Raw genomic sequence first — 18,673 nt, 5'->3', positions numbered from 1 at the left:
CTCCCGACGAATGAGGGAAAACTTCTATTTCAGAGGGATTTTTTTTCCCTTCTTCCCATCACTCTGCCTAGTGAAATATAACACTTTTACTATTTACCACGAGACAATAAATGGGTTAGTCTATGCGAGGACTAACTAAGCATCTCATTGGTACAACTTTAATTTAAAACGAGTAGAAAAACTTGCTAAAATTACAAAAGATTATATTTTATATTCATCTCCATTTGATGATATTTCGGTAATTTTACTAATACTGTGAATCAGAGTTTGAGCAACTTTCTCAATTAGACTAAAATTTGGTCACTAAGATATAGGTGGCATAATGATACGTACGAGGACCCCTATTTATTTATTTTCTCCCAACTATTTGCATGTCCTCTTTGACTGATGATCTCATTTCACATATTACTATTAGTGTGTCATAGGAACTTATTCCTACACCCTGTAGGCGGTGTAGTATGGGAAACCTCTCGAAATTAAAAGGGAAGTGTTTTCTGTGGGGAGCGTGGCTCCTACGCAGGACTAATGGGAGCGCATGTGGAACATGTATCATTGGGGTGAGGTGGTCATTTCACCCCGTGTGTCTAGGTGCAGGCGTTGCCAGGCTGCACTCCCCCATACACAATCCATTTTCCAGAATTAATATCTTGTTGGACCTTGGTTTGAGGAATCGGTATCGATGTAGGCCGATATCGATTCCTAACCGATCCCATATTGATGGATCAGGACATACAAGGATTAAAATGTAAAAAATAAAAAAAATAAAATAAAATTGAGGGAGAATATTGGGGTAAACCTGAACAATTAGGGGTGTAAGTTTGGCCCTATCGACCTGAATCCACCATAAGCCCGAATAGGCCTGGACTAAATTTTTCAACCCAGAGGGCAGATTAGGTTATGCTTTACAATTTATTAATTACATTTTGTAATTTTTGTTTAGTATCTAATTATCTATTTGTGTATCTAAAAAAGAAAAGTCTAATAATTATCCATTGAACAAAAGTATTTAAAATTTTTAGATTGGATTAAGCTTTTTAATCGAAAGAAATGTCTAATAGTCAATTGAGTATGAAACAAACCAATACCCAATCACATGAGACTAATCAATCAAGACCAACAAGACCCTAGCAAAAATTTGTATCAATCAGGGCCAACTTTGCCCAACCTGACGCAATTAGAGTTTCAGGGTCAGGCTGGGCTGTGCTGACTGCTGAGCCTAGCAAGGTTGGGCCTCGGCTGATATATCTCAGCCCAACCTAGGGCTAGGTTGGGCTTGGATTGAGCTAAGAGGACTCAGGATTGGGTTAGGGTTTTTAAAAACCCGATCCAACCCAGCCTTGTTTCACCCCTATGACCAATCCGGTTATGTATCGGATTGCCGATATCGATTACTAATTCTGGCCCGGACAGTCTCGCGATGTTCCCGAACGAGATATTTCCGAGATATTCACTAATATCTCTTCTTTTTTTTTAGGGAAACTTAAGTTTCTGCGGTAGTTGAATGGGACCATGAAATTAAAGATCGTTGTTATATATTATTATAAATTAAACTCCGAAACTCTATTTATTAATTCTTCAAAATCATCAAATCTCCCTCACTCTGTCTCTCGCGCTCTCTCCCGCGCGCGCGCCCACATACTCGCTCACTGGAGTTCTGCTTAGTTTCAGAACTCTGAGGTTTCTTCTGAGCACTTCTTCGTCTTTACTGAACAGAAAAAGTTCCCGAACTTTTGAGTTTTCTTTTCTTTCCTTTCTCTTTCGTTGCAGTGAAGATCAAATGGAGATATGATTGTTGAATTCAGTCGGTGATCGGAAATGCGAGTAAAGGAAATGCACCCTCTGTGTTGTATCTCGCTGGAGAGCCCTGGGATCAGAGATCGATCGCCGAAGGTTTCATCCATTAGAAGAGGTCTTTCTTCAGTTTCTGTCGGATCTGACTGCAATGCAGGGAGGGAAACGGAATCCGACGTTAATGTCGCCGGAGTTCTTTACAAATGGACCAATTACAGCAAGGGATGGAGATCCCGATGGTTCTTGTTGAGAAATGGTGTTCTTTCATACTCGAAGATCCAGCCGTCGGAGAATCTCAATCTACTGTCGACGGGCGATGAAGTTCGAGTGATCGGAGATGCTTCTACTGACCGTCTTTCACGTCTCGACAGCAAAGGGAGACGAAAGCAAGAGAAACCTGTTGGTGTCGTTCATCTCAAGGTACGTGTGCGTGTATATGAGAGGGGGGAGGGGGGGGGGGAGAGAGAGAGAGAGACAACCACAATATGATATCTCCTGTGCACCAATGCATCCAATCGGATATCTGAGCTGTTTTTTTGTTTCTTCTTTTCTGAACCTGAGCCGAACTCCTCTTTTTGCTGCTAATTTAGAAAAGTTTCAATGCATCCATCTGAAAAAACGAGAAAGTTGTAAGTGCCTTACCAATTCCTTCCTTTTTCAGTGACCTGTGAGTTAGTTTCCTCCTATTTTCGCCAGTAAAGCTTGGATATCTGAGCGTTAAGTCTGTGAACCATCGGTTTTTTCGCCGTTCCTCGTATTCTTCTGCGAATGAAATGCTGTAGAAGTCCAAGGCTGTATTTTGCGTGTACGACCGAGCAAACTGTTTCTCTGCCCTGCGAGGCTGTGAGTCTTGACGTTCTCTATTTTCCATGTTTTCAGTCTATTTTTTCCCAATTTACATTTCTAGCCCTTCATTTGCAGTTTCACCGTGTGTTAATCTGTAAGTTGTCACATCACCAGGTGGGCTCTAGGCACGAAGGGCTATCAGATAAGTCTAGGGTTTTAAGCAGTAGGTCATGCACGGGATCATCGTCACTCATCCATGGTCCCATTCCATGGCATTGCGTCACGCTTAATGTAGTCCCTTTCTTTCTCACCGAAACGCCCTCCTTCCCGCTGTCTATTGAGGGTTCGGAACGGTGAGGTTTTCTGTATGCTTTTGTTTTCTTTATCTGTGAAAGAGAAGAGAGAAGGAAAGCTATAATCATGCTTTGAGTTGATCTATGTGGGTTGGAACCTCGCTAATTCGTTTCATGTCGGCATTCTCTGTACTTGTTTATATTCTTACTGATTTGACGGTCAAGAGGTCAGTCGGGGACTTGGGGATCTACCAACAGTGTCGATTTAGTCCACTAGATGGAGCTAGTATAACAAATGAAAGGTAGAGGAAAGCAGTTTTAGTGCGTTTTCATATCTTAGAATTTGGAGTATGCAAGCAAAGGCTTTACAATATAAATTAGAAGGATCTCTGGCGTTTCACTTTCCTATTATGATTTTCTCCTAGACGGTGGTGGAGTGTTTCTTCCGTTTGGTCTATTCCTTCTATGTCTTCTTTTTTTGCAACAATTGTTATGAGCGAATGCTAAACGAGTCCGGATCCCCCCCTAAGCGTGAGCATATTCTACGGACGTTCGCTCGCTCGCTCTTTTAGTTTCAGTTCGAGTTTGAAGGGGACTGTGTGGCTTGATGGTGGTTGTTTGCGATTGACCTGAAGTTGGGTGGATTGAATTCAAGCATATGGTCTATCGTTTTTCATTCTGGATTCTGTTAGGCACTTTCTGTTAATTTTTAATTTATATTTCTTATAAACATTGGTTTTAATGTATATTGTGTCCAGACAGTTGATTTTTTTTTTTGGGGGGTGCGGTGCGGTTTGGGGTAGAAGATTATTTTATATAATTGCTGTATTAGATTGTGCCCTATTATTTGATTTCAAATTCTTTTACACAAGTCTGTACACTGGCTTTTGTATCGCCAGCGGTGATGGTGTAGTAAATTAGGATTTTTTTTGATAAGTCAGAAAATCAAGATTACTGAATAATTAGGAAGGCCATTGAAATTCTTAACTCTTTTGAGCACTTCAAAACCTGCCAACTAGTTCACTGGTCTTTACACCCCCCAAAAAAATAAAATTCACTGGTCAGTGGTCACACATTTTATTTAGGCAACAACCTAGCATCTGGTCCCCCTATTGGATGTGAAACTATCATTTTATATGTATGCAAGTAGGGTTAAAAAATATGGAATCAGGATCCGGATAGATCTCGGCCAATTCCGATATGGATTGGATCAGAATCGGCTTGTATTGGTCTGGATTTGGCCTTGGAATCGATGTTTTAGTCCCCTAACCCTAGTTTCTGTACAAGGATCAGACGAGCCGGAATCAGGATCGGCCTCATCCGATTCCAAATCAGTACCTGACTTTAAGCACCAGCAACCACACAAGAGAAGAGATGAAGATTGAAGAAGGGAGAGGTGAGACTGCTAAGAATACCAGCAGGCTTGATATCCTTGCAGCTCCCCCTACCGATTGTATTTATAATAAGTAAAAAAAAAGCTTACAATCCAGTTAACAACTAGGAATTCAGACTTAGAGAACAAGTAGGAATCTTAGTGACAAAACAACACAAGATACCCCCAGCTAAGAAATAAGAAAACAAAGAGAAGTCCTAATCTAACTAGGAAAACTGTCAAACAAAGATACAAAGCCACGATAGGCCGATAGGGACACTCCCGCTATCGTGGCACACTATAGCATTGCTAACACTTCCCCTCAAGTTGGAGCATACAAGTCACCCATGGCCAACTTGGAACAAACTTGCCGGGAAGCAGGACCAAATAGAGGTTTGGTGAACGCATCACCCAATTGATTTGCGGAAGAAACGAACAAAGTTACAATCAGCTTGTTCATGATGGCATTCTGTACAAAGTGACAGTCAACTTTAATGTGCTTAGTTCTTTCGTGGAACACCGGATTACTAGCAATATGGATAATTGCCTAGTTATCACAAAACATCTTCATCGATGACGTAATAGGAAAACCCAACTCTTGAAGCAATGACTTCAACCACATCAACTCGGCTGTAGTATGAGCCATAGCTCGATATTCAGCCCCAGCACTTGATCTTGCCATAGTTGTCTGCTTTTTACTTCTCCAGGTAACTAAATTGCCACCAACAAATGTGCAATACCCTGTGGTAGATCGCCTATCACCAGCTGATCCAAGCCAGTTAGCATCAGATAATCCAACCAGATCAACACTTTGATGGGGACGATAAGCGAACCCTTTACTCGGAGCTCCCTTCAAATATCGCAGAATACGACACGCTGCCTCCTAGTGAGCCTTCAGAGGAGATTGCATAAATTGACTAATAATACCAACAACAAAGGAGGTATTTGGTCGTGTCACAGTAAGGTAAATAAGTTTCCCAACAAGTCTTCTATATTGGTTTTTATCTACAAATCCCTCACCGCTATATGATAGGGTCATAGATGCAATAGGTGAAATCATGCCATGACCAGCAATATGAGGAGAGGAACCATCAACAAGAATGACAGGAGCAGAATGAGGAATGGAAGATAATGACGTAAGACTTACCTGTCATGTGGGTAGATGCTCTAGAATCAATAATCCAAGGAGTGATAGTAAAGAAGACTAAGTTACCTGTATGTTCTAAAGTGGAAATGGAAGTAGAAGCTGATGACTCAAGTAGTTGGAGCCGTTTCAGGTGTAGTGGTAATTGCCCCAGGAGCCGATCTGGTGTCATTGGTGATCACATGTTTGGCCTGACATGTGTCAACAATATCTTTTGGTTTGTTGCAGAAGGTACAAATGTACAATAGCGAGAAGAATTGTCAGATTGCTGCCCACTAGTACCACGACCACGACCACGACCTCTACCAGGATAGTAGTTACCTCATCCTCTGTTGGCGGTGAAGGCTGACCTTTCCCAGGAGTGGGGGAAAGATCAACTTTGGGTGCAGTTACCAACTTTGAAGACAAGAGAAAATTTCATTCACTGAAGGAACCTTTTGGTGGTAAGGAGCTGACTTTTTTGACTGTTTGATAGTCCTGATGAACCCCAACTAGAAACTTTGCAACATGGAACTTAGCTCATTGAAGCTTTAATTGTTCTAGATCAGTGGTAAGTGATTGATAGATCTGGAATTCCTCAATAATGCCCTTATAGTTGGTGAAATATTCAATGAGAGACTTATCCCCTTGCTTGTAGTTAAACATCTTCTCATAAAGATCATAAGTTCGGGATATATTCTTGTCTTGAGAGAAAGTTTCTTTCAGATCATCCCAAACTCCCTTTGTAGTAGAATGAAACATAACATTGGCTGCAATGGCGGAGTACATACTATTTCATGACCAAATCTTGAGTATGGAATTTTCACGCATCCATTCTTCATAGGTGGCAATGGCTGTGGGATCTTTGGAATCAGCAGGTGGAGGATCAGAGGTGAGATATTTCATCTTACCTTTCGCATGGATGTAGACTTGAACAGCTTGGGCCCATAACAAGTAGTTAGAGACACCATTAAGCTTGATACTGGTAATTTGAATATGAATATTGTCAACTGGAGCCTTGGGATCAGCCATCATGCAAATTGGCAGTATAGGTATCAAAGGCAGCATGTAAAATAGTAACCAGCAGCAGTAAAACTCAATATAGCAGTAGTAGAACTGATCTGAGAGATCAAATCAGCCCGCAGCAGCAATTTCTTCAAATTGAGACCTAATGATCCAGGTTTTGAGAGAGATTAAGTAGCAGGGTGTAAATAATATGAGATGCACGTGAGAATTGGATCGAAGGTCCCTCTAGAAATAGGAAAAATAGTCCCAAAAGATTGGGATAAGTATCTGAGTGAATCAGAAGTAATTAGGGAAGCACACTTCTGAAAAATCTCCTAAAAAATAGAGTATCGCAGGAGATAATTGGAGAACTTTGATTGAAGAAAATCATACCATCAATATTCCTTCAAACCTGGATCAAGTGTATTTCAGTATGGGAGCAATCAAACTTCAAAAGATCACCCACATCGGTCGGCTGGATATATATTAAATGCTGAACTCAGAAATCTGGAATAATAACCTCAGATGTAGAAATCACAGGCATCAAACTCTTGGATATTGATGTTTGGAAGTAATAATCTTCATAATCAGCAATATCAATCAAGGATGCCCTAGTTTAATTCCATATGATCAATAACCAGGGCACAATGCAGTAATTAGACAGCAGAGGTTCTGCAACCAGGAACCAAGAAAACTTGTAGAACAAACTATCAAAACGGCAATGGAGAGAAGCTTGGTTACTGGTATTCTTCCTCTGATACCATGTGACAGTACCTGACTTTAAACACCAGCAACCAAGAAAGAGAAGAGAAGAAGATTGAAGAAGGGAGAGGTGAGACTGCTAAGAATACCAGCAGACTCAATATCCTTGCATCTCCCCCTACCGATTGTATTTATAATAAGTAAAAAAACTTACAACTCATATAGCAACTTGGAATCCAGACTTTGAGAACAAGTAGGAATCCTAGTGACAAAACAACACAAGATACCCCCAGCTAAGAAATAAGAAAACAAAGAGAAGTCCTAATCTAACTAGGAAAACTATCAAACAAAGACACAAAGCCACGATAGGGACACTCCCCCTATTGTGGCACACTATAGCATTGCTAACAATTATTATTATTGTTGTTGTTTCTTTTTATGAGCACTTGAAAACCTCCCAACTAGTTCACTGGTCACACATTTTATTTAGGCAACTACCTAGCATCTGGTACCCCTATTGAATGTGAAACTATGATTTTATATGTATGCAAGCAGGGTTTAAAACATGGAATCGGGATCCGGACCGTTCTCGGCCAATTCCAATATGGATCGGATCTGAATCGGCCTGTATTGATCTGGATTGGCCCTGGAATCGATGTTTTAGTCACCTAACCCTAGTTTCTGTATGAGGATCGGACGAGCCGGAATCAGGATTGGCCTCGTCCGATTCCAAATTGGCTCAACCGATCTCGATTCTTGAAACCCTGTATGCAAGCCACATAATGATCTACCACATATAAACATTGACACCATGCAAAGTGTTTTTATTCATGTGGTGTTGAGTTTTTGCTAATGATATTTTATATTAATATTTAAAGTTATTACATATATCAACCTGAACCTGAACTACTTATGGATTGCATTTTCCATATATCCTCTGGAATACTTTTTAGTTAGATCTACTGGTACTAAAATTATTTTCTGGACTTGTAAACTTATATTATTTTGTATGGATGTTTTATGGGAAATTATTTAATTTCATTTGCTTGTATAGTCTTTAAAACTAATTGGAGCAAAAATTATTTTTCTCTTTCATCTTCAGATCTCATCATTTCGTGAAAGTAGGTCTGATGTTCGACGTTTCTACATATTCACTGCTACAAAGACACTACATCTGAGAACCAACTCAAAAAAAGATCGTGTGGCTTGGATTAATGCTTTGGTCTCGACACGAAACCTGTTTTCCCTGAAGCCATTGAATGATAAGCTCTGCCATATCTCAACCAATTTATCTGTATCCACCGAAAAGCTTAGGAATCGATTGCTTGAAGGGGGAATCAATGAAATTCTTATCCAGGACTGTGAGCAGATCATGCGGTCAGAGATTTCAGAGTTACAAGGGCAATTTAAACTTCTTTGTGAAGAACGATCAAACCTGCTCGACACCTTAAGGCAGTTGGAGGTACTTGTTACTTATAATTATAAATGTAGCTTGGTAGTGAAATTAAGTGGTGCCTTCCTATTTTATTGTGCTTTAAGGTTGATTAATGGCAGTGATGACATATTTATCTAAAGACATTTTTGTTAGATTTATCTTTATCAAATTTACGAGTTTGCCTTCTATTTTAGAAATGTTTTACTTAATATGCATTACTAATTACATGTGAAGGTGAAGTTTTTTTCTTCAACTTTATCACTATGCATAATGCAATTGAAATATAGTTTGTGTAGTTATCACTAAGTTTGTGACATTTAGCCTGTCATCAAAATGCAATTTCTGGCTATTTTGAGTCCTCATTTTGATCCAGTAGTAAGAGTGAGTGGCAAAACAGCCATTGGAATCTATGCCCCTTACTCTTACACCGGAAGGGAGAGGAGGTTAGTTAATCAATGAAAGACTCACCCGGAAGATAAAAGAAATATATAAAAATAGCCTTGAGCTTGACAAAAACTTCATCGGCAAAATGTACCGGATTTGGCTTCTGTGGTGATTGCTGCAGAAAGAATGGTAGATTACATGGAAAAACCTACTCAGAACAAAAGGGTAAGTAGGTCGGCTTCAAAAAGGGCTAGGGCTGCTTTCTCTGTTGGTTGAATTCACCTCTAGGTGGAGTTCCTCGTAGTAATTTATCGTTGTTTTTTCTTTATTTGTTTCTGTCTCTGTATTTGTTTTAAAATTGGGTTCCTCATTCACTGTGGATCAATTTCCACACGACAATTGGTTAAATATTGGGTGCTTAAAATTGCAATATTGGTGTACCATATTTTTATTGTGGAATATAGAGGAGCATTTTACACGCTAGAGTTAAACTCGTTCAGCTGGGAAGATACCTTTGACTCAAATGTTATGAAATAAGTGCAATGGTGTTAGCTTGGCCTGTGTTATGGTTTCCTAATGAGTTTATTGATCATTAATTGTGATGCATTTGCATCTACTAATTTTTTAGTGGAGTTCTTTTTTGCTTAGCAGTTGTACCTTAGATTTTTGTTTTTCAAATTTTGTTCTGTATTTGTTTTAGAATTCCTTCATTTAATGTGGATGAGGTTTTATCTTGCATGTGCAGGCTGCAAATATTGAAGTTGAAGCCCCTGGATTACATGAAAGCCAGTACCAGCTGGCAAAGAATGAATATCCAAGCCCTGGACATGGAAAATATAATGGTATGCTATTTGATGTAATTATTCATCCTATAATTCCCTTTTTTTTCTTTTTTGATTTTTAAGAACCTTATAAGTTGCAGAACTATTTTACCCAATTAAAACAAAAACCAGATTTAATCAGGTTTGGACGAGAATCTTGTCTAAAATCCCTGACTAGACAATTTAGTCTTGTCCAAATCAAAAGTGGGTTGGTCCGGGTTTATATGCATAAATCCATAGTTCCATACGCAGTTCATCCAAGTAGGGAGATTTTGGTATAACAAATATATTAAGTTGGCCTATAAGTTAAACATTAGCTGAGTTGGTATGAGCTGCAAGTTTTGACTACTAATAGATTTGGAGTTAAAATCTTTAAAAGGTTGTTTTTAGCAGTAAATACCTCAATCACAATGGTATTTTCAGCATTCATTAAACTCAAAAAACTGGTTTTTATGGCATTAATTGGTCCTATTGATTTGGACGTGGACAGGAATGCTTGCCTGACTCTGCTCTGTTCTTGACTGGTATTTGCAAATTCATAGACATCAACTAATCGTCCAACCTGATCCAGGATTTGTCTAAAAACTCTGAATGTTGCCACTTATTCTTCTTTATTTTGTATTTCCGTGTTTGTTGAAGCATGGGGTGTATTATCTTTTCAATGAACCAAAGCTTCAATGGTTCTCCTGTCAAAACTTTCGATGAGAATGTAAACAGAAAACCATGTGCTAAGTGTTCATTCAGTTCTAGATTTCAAAATGAGAATGCAAACAGAAAACCATGTGCCAAGTGTTCATTCAGTTCTAGATTTCAAACCTTAGTACCTTATCCATGTGATAGAACTCAGTTTGAGCACTTGATAGTAATGGTGATGGTGGTTAGACTAAAACTCCAACTCTGTTCTTAACGTCTAAATGTTGGCTACTCTCTCCTTTTAATTCCAGTTTGCATTTTTTTTCCCCTTTCCTTTTGAAAAGAATCTACAAGAGTGGAGTACAGGGTATAAATGTATACTAGTGTATTGCTGGGTCACTGTGAAATTGAGTAACGCATTATGAGGTTAGGAAAAATAAGGAATTAAACAAATGCCATCTCTGGCTAGTGGCTTATTTGTTCTATATTTCCATTGGCGAAGGTCCTTCTGGTTGGGATGATCAAATTGATTTCTTTTTTTGTTATTCCAATCGCACTTGAACTCTTTCAGTGAAAGTTGACTATGTTTGCTTCCAACTGTAGCTCATTGCTGACATTCCTGGAATAAATTTTGTGGAGTAAAAAATAATTTAAAATTGTGTTCTTTTTTGCTTGCTGCTATCTTTTTTGGGCATTCAGAGTGGAGTACAACTGAATCATCAGATGATATTGAAAAGCAAGAGCTTGAGGAACTGTCAGATGTAGATGAGACTCTCTTCTTTGACACAAAGGATTCCTTCAGCAATTCTGCATTTAATTATCAATCTACAACGGGAGTGATGAATGTTGTGGATAAGTGTTTGACTCACTCTGATGCTGTGGATAGGATGCATGTGGAGGCAGAATTTAGTAACTGCAGTTATCCTCACATTGAAAGGCGAAAGAAACTTCCTGACCCTGTTGAGCAAGAGAAGGGCGTCAGCCTTTGGTCAATGATAAAAGACAATGTTGGAAAGGACCTTACTCGAGTGTGTCTTCCTGTTTACTTCAATGAGCCAATATCATCCTTACAGAAGTGCTGTGAGGACTTGGAGTACTCTTATCTTCTAGATCGAGCATATGATTATGGAAAAAAGGTAGGCATCATACACAGTCCAGAAGGTAGTATGTAACTTCTTGCTTTTATGTTTCCATCGGAGTTCTGTATCAAATATGTTATTTAAAGAGAATTCAATGCTACTGCTTGTCTAAACCTGATGTAAACCATTGACTTTGTTCCATACATGTTAAGATTTATACTAAGATATAAGCTTTCCCAACCAACTCACTCCCAACCCTGGACCAAAACCCAAGCTGATCGATTACCACCTGTAAAATTAAATCCCTTAATATACCCTGTCCCTCCCATTTCAATTTGGTTAAGGTTACTTATGGGTCCAACTTATTTCATATATTCTTCTCAGGAATACGTGATACGCCAAAACCAAATCTAACTGAGTTTTTTCTTTGTTAGACTACTCTATATTCTTCTTTTACAACCTCTCTTCTTCATTGAATGTAATTTCTGACTTCGTGTTTTTTTTTTATTCAAATTATGTAATTTCTCTTTGGAGATTTGATTCATTTGTAAATGTAGAAATTGGAGTAAATGACCAGTGATTTCCTTATTCTCTTTGATTGTACTGGTGAAGAAATCTTTCCCGTGTGTAATAATTCAGCGCTGGGTAATTTAACACTTCCACCCTTTTTATAATTTCTATTTTAGAAATTCAAGTGTTGGAGATTACAATGTCAATGTAGTTCTTGATATGGTAGGTCATTTAACTTGGATTTCTATTCTTCAAACTTCTATCTTCGATGCATAAGTTTGTCTTTCATTTCTGTTCCAATTTATGGGCTTTAGCTCTGCCAGGATACCAGGAATTAGTCTTGTTCAGTCTATGAAGCGAAATTATTTATAAGTTTATAACAAGTGCTGCTTTCATTTTAATAAACATTTTGATTTGCGTAGTTAGAAACATAGGATTTTATTCATTTTCAGATATTTCAAAATATAATTTACCTATTGCATTGTGATGTTTTGACATCTATCATTACTTCTCTCAAATGAGGCTCTACTGTGTTGCTAGGGAAATAGTCTACTCAGGGTTTTGAATGTTTCTGCCTTTGCGGTGTCTGGATATGCTTCATCTGAAGGTCGGCACTGCAAACCTTTCAATCCTTTGTTGGGGGAAACTTTTGAAGCTGAGTATCCTGATAAAGCAATCCGCTTCTTTTCTGAGAAGGTCAGTAACCAATAACCTTATAAGCAGCACAGACAAAAAGAATTCGTAGATGGGTCCACCGAGGAATGTATGCTGAGTTGTTGCATGAGATACGGACATGCTTCTTCTGATTGCAGCATTATTGTCATGTGAATGCATGGTGTCAATGGTCTAGTTTGGCTAGGATATTATTGTTGTTTTAATGGAACTCTGATCCCTATATTTCTTCCAGTGAGATTTTATTTAATAAAGAGAATCAAAAAACTTGATCTGATACTATTAGAGAGAAATTTTTGAATCATGGTTGATGCTGATGCTCCAGAATTGATGTTACATGCCTTCCCCTCCCCTTCCACACCCCAAAAGTAAATAAATAAACAAAAAATGGGTAAGAGCTGCATTACTGCACTGCACTTCATCTAAGGATGACTTTCAAACATTGGAATATTGTCCGTACCTTTATCAAGGAAAATTGCAAGTTATAGGCATGCAAATGCTGGACGCCATTCATTTATAGTTTCTTGTGGCAGACAACCCATTGCCAACTTGCCCTTGATGGTGGCCTGCCACAACTTTATGAAGACTTTTTGAACCTTGGATATGCTTAGTGTGTCATGGGAATAAGAATGTAAATCATTCTTGGTTAATGGTTGGAGGTGTAGAGAGTCAACTCTAAGGGGTTGGATCTGGAAGTCAGAGTTTGTAGTGTCATTTTTTATTAATGACTGCTAAATCTTACAATTTAACCATAGAATATTTTAGTAGCTTAATTTGTTTTTCCACCATGGGGATACCATGATTGCGTGATTTGATATCCCAAGTGAAATACCTTTGGGTGGGCTTTATTTTATCTTCCGATATGATGTTTTGAATGCATACTATTTTATTCAGATTAAAAATCTTACCAGCTTATAATTTCACGACCATCTTAGTGAATTGTTTGTTCTTAATTTGGACAATTGGAACTTAGTCTGTCAACATAATGACTTCTGAACCTGTGCTTAACATATTAAATTAATGGATATGTCTGTACTGCCACTACCTCTGTACATCTTGGACCTGCAGTGTACAACCAAGTTGCATGTTCCACACTTTTAAGTTGCACTGCCACCAGATAGGAGTCTTGAACTTGAATTTAAACACACAAGTTGCATGTTCCACACTTATAAGTTGTACTTTTTTTGTAGTATCATATAACTGGATGTGCAGTTTTTGCTGATATTTTTGTTGCCTTCTGATTTTGGTAACTTTCATTGCTAAATTATTTCATATCTGTAGGTTAATAACTGTCCAGATGTTTGTTTTCTTAAGTTTATCCATCATTTCTGGATAGGTTAGCCACCACCCCACACTCATTGCCTGCCACTGTGAAGGTAAAGGGTGGAAATTTTGGGGGGATAGCAATCTAAGGACTAAGTTCTGGGGGCGTTCAATTCAGCTTGATCCTGTGGGCGTTCTGACTCTTGAGTTTGATGATGGTGAGGTCTTCCAATGGAGCAAGGTATGCATCGCTGCATTATGCCTTTTTCTTCAATCAGACTATAGTATTTATGTGTGTGTTTGAAAATCTATTGGTATTCTAAGCATCTGATCCTGACAGGTTACCACAAATATTTACAATCTTATTCTTGGTAAAGTATACTGTGATCACCATGGGACACTGCATATACGTGGTAACCGCCAATATTCTTGTAAACTCAAGTTCAGGGAACAGTCCATACTTGACCGTAACCCTCACCAGGTAAGTAATTTGATCAGTTTTATGTTTGACATTTTTTTCCCCTCTTGATGAGCAGTGTGTACCTCATCCAGAGGAGGGACCTTGGCGCAATGGTAAGGTTGCTCCATTGCGACCTAGGGGTCGTGAGTTCGAGTCAGGAAACAGCCTCTCCGCGAAGTGGGGGTAAGGCTGTGTACATTATGACCCTCCCCAGACCCCGCAGTTGCGGGAGCCTTGTGCATTGGGTACGCCCTGTTTTTTTGTTACCCACCTGCTATCCTCTCCATGTACATGCCAGTGTTCTGAGCTATTCAATTGTCATACCAACTCTTGAGTTGGACAAGCTCAAACAGTAATCATCTGTGTTGACTAATAAACTTTTCTGATATTTCCCCTTGCTTTTGGCCAATGGAATGGTCCAGAGGACCAGAACACCCTGCTTCTCATTTTTCACGTGGATGTCGATGAGAAAGTATTAAATCGCATGATGCACCACCATTGAGATCATCTCCCAATCGATCTTACATTTCCTTGTTTAAATTTCTATTATGTTGAATTAGTAACTTGCCTAAATGTGCAAAGCAGGTGCAAGGAACGGTTGAAGATGTGATGGGAAGAAAGGTTGCCTCGTTATTTGGAAAGTGGGATGAGAGCATGTATTATGTCAATGGAGATTGTGCTACCATGGCTAAGGGTTGTACTCCACCACCAGATGCCTCTTTATTATGGAGAAGGAACAAGTCTCCCCCTAATCTCACTCGGTACAACTTAACATCATTTGCAATTACACTAAATGAGCTTACACCAGGGCTGAAGGTAGAGATGATGTATTGAGTCCGTTTTCTTGCTTTCAAGTTCATTTTTTTTTCTTATTCATCTCTAATTGTATGTTCTAGCTCTGTCTGATCCAAAGTGTTTGATCACGGATTAAGGAGAAGCTTCCACCCACGGATTCGAGACTTAGACCAGACCAGAGGTATCTAGAGAATGGGGAATACGAGAAGGCAAATGCAGAGAAGCTGCGTTTAGAGAAGAGACAAAGGATGGTATGTGTGGAACAATCTTTTGTTATTTCATTTTATTGAAACTTGCACAACTCTTTTTAATTTTTAATTTTTTCGTTTAATTGGAAGTATATGCTGGGAGTTGAGTAGTTGGATCAAAGATAGCCTAGCCATTTTCCTATACTTGTTGCAGAGTTACACAGTTCACACATCAAATGGATCGAATGGTTCATGTCCTTGAACATATTTACTGGACAATAAAGTTCATTCTATTGTTTCTCTATTTGATGTGTTTTTATAATGACATACCAGTGTTTGGATGCACTGGATATGTAATTATTGCCCTTGTTTCTTGGGTACATATAGTGAAATTTCATAGTAAACCTTTTTCAGGAGATGTGAGTTTACCTCAATATCAAGCCTAGTTGACTGATCACAAATGAAACTTTTTCCAAGCTATTGTGGGATTTTGCTATTTTTCAGTTGTCTAAATGAAGTTGTTTATGGGATGTTCAGTTTCCCGTGAATTGCTTTTCCACTACAGATGCAAAGGTATTCATGGGTGTTCTACGAGATGGGTGGAGAGTGATTATGCTCTTTAGTGGCAATTCATACTATTGTTCCTCTAGATGTTCTGTTGCCTTTTACATTTTCTTTTTCCTTTTTCTCCATGAGGGACGATGCAGAGTGGGTGTAGATTGTTCATTAGCTATGTTATGGTTATATTCTCAGTAGTTATTGTGTGGATATATTTTAGTTATGGGGGAGTTACATGTTATGTGGGAAGTAGTGTATGTTAGGGAAGGAGTTATAGGAGTTATTACTTAGAAGTTGTAAGTTTGTAACCACTTGTATTTCTATTTACTAGGAGATAATCTTGATTGAAGATAAGAATTGAAGTCCTAAACAATGCTCTAATGAGTAGGAGGTGAGATTCAAGCCAAAGACACCAAACTTTCTTTGTAAAGCTATTATATCCATTGTCCTATTTTATCTCCTTTCTCTCTGCCCGTATTTTATCTCTTTCTATTTTCTCTCTTCTTCCCACCCACGTGCACTTCACTATGACTATACAAACTTTGATGTTTAGTACTTTTAGTTTTGAATGTGTATTACCTTAATTGGAATTCCTTTCGATGCAACTTTCTCATCTTCAGCAGTAGTTGGAAATAGAGGAACTAGAACTGACCAGAGTACACAAATCATGTTACCTTGATAAGAATATGTTTTTTTTTTTCAATAGAGTGAAGGGGTTTCATCATGATATTCTTTTCCCCCTGTTTTAATATTCATGTTTCAGTGCATGGAGCATTTTGTTTTTCTTTATGAAATTTAAGTTAGTGGTAGAAGGGCCTCAGTATATTCACCGGTTTATCATTCTTACAGTCAAGGAAGATACAAGAAAATGGCTGGAAGCCAAGATGGTTTCAGAAGGATGGTATGGACGGGCCTTTCCGCTACGTTGGTGGATATTGGGAAGCAAGGGAGCAGAGCAAATGGGATGGATGCCCACAAATATTTGGTGAATTTACTGAAGAGACGGCTGTTAACACATTGTGAAGTATCTGGATTGATTGGGACACAGGTGTGTTGTTTGCTGCTATTGCTGCTTGGAATTTTCTTTTTTGTTGTTTCTCTTATTTTTGTAGATGGCTATGAGTTAAAGAGAGAATATCACAGCACAAAGGGTTACAAACCCTTGTTAGTGAGATGATGAGATTCCACCTCTAGTCACCTCATGCACTGAGAAACATTCATTACCATGACAATATTTGGACAGTTTTCCTCCACCCATTGAGGACAGTTCACCCACCGTTAGGGTTCGCAAACCCCTCTTAGGGTTTTAGCATCTTCCAAAATACCCTCCGATACTCATTCCTGCCTTCTCCAACCCCCCCATTCATCGTGAGTGGAGGGAAACTTGGTCCTGATTTTTTTATTCAGAATTTATCACTATAACAATTTAGTTTTACGAACTTTTTTGCAGGTGGATGTTTATAATGATAGCAGAGTTTGATAGGGAACCGATCGATGATTGAAAGTTGGAGACTCCGACTGGAATAAATATATTATTTATTATTATTATTTTTTTTCAATTTTAGCCGAGTAAAGATTAGGTCAATGCCTCCAACTTCTGTTTTCTCGTGTGTTCATTATTTAACTGTAGGGGTTTGTTTAGCTTGTATGATCAGTTATGCCATTTGTTGGTTAAAAGTATATGAGAATTTTTTATTTTTTTTGAATAAAGAATATGATAGCTGGTTGTTTCTCTGAAACCATGGAGATCAAGGCTCCCCTTGGACTGTTCTTGATGGAAATTAAACGGTAAATTTTGTTTTGTTTTTTTTGGGTGGGGGGTGGGAGAAGTGGTAAACTGTCGGCCCATGTGCATGTGCATGTACATGTACTCACATTTCATAAATAATAATACGTATTTACATAAGATTTTGGTTGCAAGTAAAGTGAAAGATAGTGATATCACTTTCCGATGGGAAGTTTTTTAATCATGATTGTGTTATCTACTTAACTCTTAATGTTTTTTTAATGTATATTTATTATATTTTACCAAAAAAAAAAAATGTAAATTTCTTATACTTTTCAAATCGAAGGAATTATTTTTTGGTGCAAAGACCCCCATAGGGGGATAAGTAGGGGCCTACCTACGTAATAACATTTTTGTTTATCTATTTTTTCTGGTTTTTGAATCTGGGAACGAAAAAACAAGAGTAGAAATTTATTTGATAACATCGGTTCATTTTTTTGTTCTTGGAATGAACCGGGATAAAAAATAGAAGATCCAATTTGGAACTTTATTCCATAAATAAAACAGAGAAATGAGAGGGTGGGGGTGTTCGACCTATCTCCACGACTCATCTACGCCACCACCTCCACCTCCACCTCCACCTCCACCTCCTTCACCAGATACATTTCTTTGTTAAAAAGTCTGGCCCAGTAATAGAAATAAAAAGAGGCATATCCCAATGCACAAGGCTCCCGTCATTGCGGGGTGCGTAGGTTCATAATGTATGCAGCTTTACCTTTGCTTTCAGAGAGGTTGTTTCCAAACTCGAACCTGACCAATAGAGCAACCTTATTGTTGCACCAAGGCCCGCCTAGTAATAGAAATACAAAAAGTTATTTCTAGAGTAGAAACATGACCTAGAAACAGAATTGTAATAATAATTGTAATCATGCATGACTGACCTATTAAGCCGAAACATGCAAGAACTAATTTACAATGGATAGAAGGTCCTTGGTAAAGAAGGACTCCCACAATCCCCTACAAGGACAAGAAGTGATCCATTTAGAAATAGAATGAGTCACAACATTTTCAGATCTA

The 18,673-nt window shown here is 38.4% G+C and overlaps 1 protein-coding gene and 1 long non-coding RNA gene across 6 annotated transcripts in view; one reads left to right on the top strand and one right to left on the bottom strand.

Annotated features, from left to right (window-relative positions):
* Window positions 1-18,673, bottom strand: part of LOC122664206 — a 30,354-nt gene that overhangs the window by 9,600 nt on the left and 2,081 nt on the right. The gene's annotated exons all lie outside the window — the stretch shown is intronic.
* LOC122664202 (oxysterol-binding protein-related protein 2A-like) lies at window positions 1,653-17,385 on the top strand. Of its 5 annotated transcripts, none has more exons than XM_043859921.1 (11): window positions 1,653-2,211; window positions 8,175-8,534; window positions 9,637-9,733; window positions 11,045-11,481; window positions 12,475-12,630; window positions 13,943-14,110; window positions 14,210-14,350; window positions 14,915-15,145; window positions 15,262-15,375; window positions 16,720-16,918; window positions 17,321-17,354. In XM_043859921.1, exons 1-10 carry the CDS (start codon window positions 1,816-1,818, stop codon window positions 16,891-16,893), a joined length of 2,274 nt encoding a protein of 757 aa, XP_043715856.1. In that variant the 5' UTR covers window positions 1,653-1,815; the 3' UTR covers window positions 16,894-16,918; window positions 17,321-17,354. The 5 variants fall into 5 exon arrangements, 3 of the variants coding, with proteins under 3 accessions (XP_043715856.1, XP_043715858.1, XP_043715857.1); XM_043859922.1 differs by having other exon boundaries at window positions 1,654-2,211; window positions 17,344-17,385; XR_006333310.1 differs by lacking the exon at window positions 17,321-17,354 and having other exon boundaries at window positions 15,243-15,375; window positions 16,720-16,754.

The sequence above is a fragment of the Telopea speciosissima genome, chromosome 6 (assembly GCF_018873765.1).
Source record: "Telopea speciosissima isolate NSW1024214 ecotype Mountain lineage chromosome 6, Tspe_v1, whole genome shotgun sequence".
In the NCBI taxonomy this organism is placed as follows: Eukaryota; Viridiplantae; Streptophyta; class Magnoliopsida; order Proteales; family Proteaceae; genus Telopea; species Telopea speciosissima.
The sequence above is the reverse complement of the archived record's forward strand: the minus strand, read 5'-3'. Positions and strand labels throughout refer to the sequence as shown.